Genomic DNA, 2,242 nt, shown 5'->3' on the forward strand with positions numbered 1-2,242 from the left:
CCCCCCTCCAGGGGTGCCTTCTCGGAGGTGGTGCTGGCGGAGGAGCGGACGACCCGCAAGCTGGTGGCCATCAAGTGCATCACCAAGAAGGCGCTGGAGGGCAAGGAGACCAGCATCGAGAACGAGATCGACGTCCTGCACAAGTAGGCACTGCCTGCCCCAGCCTGCCCTGGGCCCTCATGGCCCCCCTGCACATGGCCCGGGGGCTGCAGGATGCCAGGGCTAGTGCACCTCACCCCACCTGCCCTCTCCCAGGTGCTGGATGCAGCAGGGGCCGCAGCATCCTGGTGCCGTGCTGCCGGAGCCCAGCCCCATGCTCTGCCCGATGCTAGCAGACCTCCCCCGCATGGCCCATCCCAGGGGGTGCTGGTTTCCCCTAAGCCCAGCCCCGGGCTCAGTGTGCAGCTGCTGGGCCAGGGGCACGGGGTAGGGACAGCAGCGGGGCCCTTCACCTCGCGTCTGCCCCGCAGGATCCAGCACCCCAACATCGTTGCTCTGGATGACATCTATGAGAGCAGCAGCCACCTCTACCTCATCATGCAGCTGTGAGTCCCGGCACTGCGGGGTAGGATGCCCGGTCCAGGTGCGGGCCCTGCCACAGGGGCAGGCCGCGGTGCCCTGCCCCCAGCTGACCTCTCTGCCCTGCACAGGGTGTCGGGCGGGGAGCTGTTTGACCGCATAGTGGAGAAGGGCTTCTACACGGAGCGTGATGCCAGCCAGCTCATCCGGCAGATCCTGGACGCCGTCAAGTACCTGCATGACATGGGCATCGTGCACCGTGACCTCAAGGTGAGCTGGCGCTGCCCTCAGGGGCTCTTCCCCGGCTCCCTGTCCTGTCCCCACCCCATTGCCCAGCACAGCCTGAGCAGCAGGGCCTGGCCTCCCTGGCGGAGGCAGCTGCCGAGCGAGGCGGGGAACGTGCAGGTGAAAGGCCAGTTGTGGCAGATGGGGCAGCTGTGCTGGGGCCAGGGGCTGTGCATGGCATGCCTGGGTGTGCATGGGTCCAGGTGCGTGAGGGGGCCGGGGTCGTGCCTGGCTGCATGTGCAGGCGTGTGGGGGTGCCGGTTCGGGATTGCACGCATGTGTGAGGCCCAGGGTGACACTGAGCAGGGCTGCCCAGGCCGGCTGCACCCATGGGGGCCAGATCCCTGGGTGCCCGCTCTGACCCCCCTTCCCTCCTGTGCAGCCCGAAAACCTGCTCTATTACAGCCTGGACGAGGACTCCAAGATCATGATCAGTGACTTCGGGCTGTCCAAGATCGAGGGCTCCGGCAGCGTCATGTCTACGGCGTGCGGCACGCCCGGCTACGTGGGTGAGTGCCCCTGGACAGGGCCCTTGCCCCCTCCGAGCAGCTGGGGGCCTGGGGAGACACCGGGCTTTCTGCCAGGCTGGGGGGGCCAGGGAGGGGTGCGGGTCGCGTCTGCCCCTGCTGATGGCCCTGCTCCCTGCAGCCCCGGAGGTGCTGGCGCAGAAGCCCTACAGCAAGGCGGTGGATTGCTGGTCCATCGGCGTCATCGCCTACATCCTGTACGTACCGCAGGGCCGGGGCCTGGCTGCAGCCCCTGCCCTCTGCCCTGCCCTCGGCCCGTGCCCACTGTCTCTGTCCCCGCAGGCTGTGCGGCTACCCCCCCTTCTACGACGAGAACGATGCCAAGCTCTTCGAGCAGATCCTGCGGGCCGAGTACGAGTTCGACTCGCCCTACTGGGACGACATCTCCGACTCGGGTGAGCACGGCCGGGCCCATCTTGGCAGCACCAGGGCTGGAGGGGGCTCAGGGAGGGGTCGAGGCGTGGGGGCTAAAGCCTGGCTGGGTGCCCCGACCCCTGCGGCCCCAGGACTGCCCGACTGTCCGTGCTTGCTGCCCCACAGCCAAGGACTTCATCAAGCACCTGATGGAAAAGGACCCGGGCAAGCGCTTCACCTGCGAGCAGGCCCTGCAGCACCCCTGGTAAGGGGGACGCTGCCTCCGGGTTCCCTGGCTCCCTGCACTGGGGCAGCCCTCAGGACCGCACTGACCCGCTCCCGACCCCGCCTGCCCCCAGGATCGCCGGGGACACGGCGCTGGACAAGAACATCCACCAGTCCGTCAGCGAGCAGATCAAGAAGAACTTCGCCAAGAGCAGGTGGAAGGTGAGGGGCGGCCTGGCCGCACGGTGCTGTGGTCCTGCCCTGGGTGGGGTGTCTGGGGGCTATCCTGCCCCCTCCTGGGGGCTCAGGGGCCCTTCTGGGTTGGGGGGGGG

General features: G+C 68.4%; 1 protein-coding gene across 1 annotated transcript in view; it reads left to right on the plus strand.

Annotated features, from left to right (window-relative positions):
* Positions 1-6: 6 nt before the first annotated feature.
* Positions 7-2,242, plus strand: part of CAMK1 (calcium/calmodulin dependent protein kinase I) — a gene marked incomplete at its 5' end in the record, with an annotated part of 20,642 nt that continues 18,406 nt past the window's right edge. Inside the window, 8 exons of the mRNA XM_019504889.1 lie at positions 7-143; positions 471-545; positions 651-789; positions 1,187-1,313; positions 1,453-1,528; positions 1,614-1,726; positions 1,872-1,950; positions 2,045-2,132. Of these exons, the coding sequence (XP_019360434.1) occupies positions 7-143; positions 471-545; positions 651-789; positions 1,187-1,313; positions 1,453-1,528; positions 1,614-1,726; positions 1,872-1,950; positions 2,045-2,132 (834 nt within the window). The remainder of the gene's footprint in view (positions 144-470; positions 546-650; positions 790-1,186; positions 1,314-1,452; positions 1,529-1,613; positions 1,727-1,871; positions 1,951-2,044; positions 2,133-2,242) is intronic.

This window comes from Gavialis gangeticus, unplaced genomic scaffold (assembly GCF_001723915.1).
Source record: "Gavialis gangeticus isolate Ggan-Ray unplaced genomic scaffold, GavGan_comp1, whole genome shotgun sequence".
Lineage (NCBI taxonomy): Eukaryota > Metazoa > Chordata > Crocodylia > Gavialidae > Gavialis > Gavialis gangeticus.